Source organism: Emys orbicularis, chromosome 18 (genome assembly GCF_028017835.1).
Source record: "Emys orbicularis isolate rEmyOrb1 chromosome 18, rEmyOrb1.hap1, whole genome shotgun sequence".
NCBI lineage: Eukaryota > Metazoa > Chordata > Testudines > Emydidae > Emys > Emys orbicularis.
Window position 1 is genome coordinate 22123235 of NC_088700.1, and position 2294 is coordinate 22125528.

The following is a 2294-nucleotide window of genomic DNA, read 5'->3' on the forward strand; positions in this document are numbered from 1 at the left end:
TAGTAGGACAAGGGGCTGTGGTGGCCTTGGCTTGCTAGCCAGATACCCTCTGGGGCCCCCGCTCCTGGGCTGCCCTACTGCGGAGCAGGAGCGTGCTGGAGGGGCAGAGGGGAGGAACATGGCATGGCACACTTTGACAAAGGCTTCAGCCTCTGCTGCCCGCCTGGCAGCATGGAGCAGAAAGGCTGAGCGAGGAGATCCGCGGGCCCCTCCCCTCCCAGAGGCATACAGAACCCATGGAAGAAGGATCACAACTCAATGCCTTTATTAACACGAACCACCCAAAGGACGGGGTGTCCCTAGACAGGGATGGGCAAACAAAGATCCTCCAAAACGAGGACAAATGGGAGCTTTCCTGGAGGGCCTGTGGAGGAAATGGGCTACGTCTGTTAATAATGGGAGGCCAATGGCAACGGGTTTAATTGGCTGCAGTTACTTGGACGCGTGTCAGCTTGGCCACTGAGATGAAAGCTTTGGCAAATAATGCAGAGAGGATCTGGCTGACGTGTGGCAACCTCCCCATCCCATCCCTGTGGGAGGCAGGTTCAGGTCTCACGTAAAGCCCAGCTCCCCACCCGCGTCACCTCTGTAGGTGGAGTGTGCTGTGCCGCATGGGGGTGCCAGTGCCACGGGTCAGCCAGGCCAGTGGTGGGGCCGTGCCTGGGCAGAGCTGCTCCCCCCTGACCAGGCCACAGAGCCAGGGGAAGGCAACAGGAAGCAAGCTGCCCAGGGAGTGAGCACAGGGAGTTGAGTGGCACCTGTCCAGACACACAGGGGGAGCGTGAGTCGCAGGACAGGAATGTCCCTCGCTCTGGAGCACTGCCAGGCCTCTGCTCAGCCAGTGGCTTCGTATTACTGAGGGGGCTGTGTTCCCAGCAGCCCCCTCCTAAACTTGAGCGCTGAGCAGGTGGGGATGCCCTGTGCTGGCATGGGGAGCTGGTCTGGGGATGATGTGTATAGCACCTGCAGCACCAGGGGAGCTAGTCAGACTTGCCACCCTCACTCGGTCCTGTCGTCCCCTGGGACTGGTCCCTGGTCGTCTCTCACACTGTCCAGCCCCGGGGCAGGGAGGCGGTGCGGGGCTAGGCAGGGCAGGGTGCACAGGTTACATGATGGTGCAGGAAGACAGTGGATTTCGGATGTGGCAGGTGCAGGCAGCGCCGCAGTACTGGCGGAAGGTCTGATAGCAGCTGCGGTCGGCGTCGCTGCTCCACTGCACAGGGTTGGCGGCCAGGGCCTCAGCGGGCAGTCTGTTCAGGATACTGGTGTTCACCGCCAGCGCAGCCAGCCCGTAGTCGGTGAAGAGCACGGTTTCCCGCTTGCAGGTGGGGCAGGAGATGAACTTGTACTTGGGGCAGGACTCATAGAGGATCTGCAGGCACTCCTCGCACACCGAGTGCAGGCAGGAGAGGATGCGGGGCCGCTTGTTGGTGAAGTTGTACATGTGGCCGCAGGTGGGGCACTCGAGGGGCTCGCACGGCGTGGAGGGGTGCAGTACGTACTGGTTAACGATCACCTCGTCTGAGGGCGGCTGGCGGTGGTAACAGACCTCCGAGCTGCCCTTGCGCTGCGCTTGGTATATTCGCTCTCGCCGCGGCAGGGGCGGAGTCCGGGGCAGCCCCAGAGAGCCAGGGTTACTGTCCAGGGCAGGGATGTCCCCGCACGCCTGATTGACAATGATCTCGGACTCTGACGGCCAGGCGCGCTTGGCCACGAGAGGGGGCTCCCGGCGGGGCGCTGAGGTGTAGCGTGGCTGGGAGGCCTGTAGCTCCGAGAACTTCTCTGGGTGGATGATCTTCATCGCCTCCATTTTGATGATGACCTGTTGCCCTTTGAGACACGACATGAGGATTGTTTTCACATTGCTGTCCGCGGCTCGGGGTTCTGCAAGGGGTGCCTGCATGAGGCTAAAACGCGCTGGCAGCATGCAGAGCTTTCAATCGTGTTCGGGCAGTGAAGCGATAGGGCTGGAGAAAGCCGCTGGAGCAGGGGCACATCCTGGGAGAAAGGTGCAGCTCTAGGCAACCAAGTTCCCTCTGGAGTCCAGTCACCCTGGCTTCCCCCGCATTCCTAGAGGTGCTGCTTCCGCAGATGGAGGCGTGCACAGGAAGTGGCTGCAGTCACGGCAGCATCCTGCTGAGCGGAGCCTTTCTGCTCCTAGGTTCCAGTCGGATGATCAAAGCGCTTCCTCCCCGCAGTGCCTTTCTCAGATGCTTAATCCTGTGGCAGCCCTGTGGCTGAGAGATCTCCCACCCTCTGTGTGGTGTCGCTTTCCAAGCCAGATCATCAGCAGC

General features: G+C 61.4%; 1 protein-coding gene across 1 annotated transcript; it reads right to left on the reverse strand.

Annotated features, from left to right (window-relative positions):
- Positions 1 to 1105: 1105 nt before the first annotated feature.
- On the reverse strand, positions 1106 to 1927 carry RNF208 (ring finger protein 208). Its single transcript, XM_065418587.1, has one exon. The coding sequence runs from the start codon at positions 1925 to 1927 to the stop codon at positions 1106 to 1108; it is 822 nt and encodes a 273-aa protein (XP_065274659.1).
- Positions 1928 to 2294: the final 367 nt, after the last annotated feature.

Excerpts from the sequence above, each read along its gene's own strand:
- RNF208 (XM_065418587.1), bottom strand. The coding sequence starts at position 1,927 with ATGCTGCCAGCGCGTTTTAGCCTCATGCAGGCACCCCTTGCAGAACCC.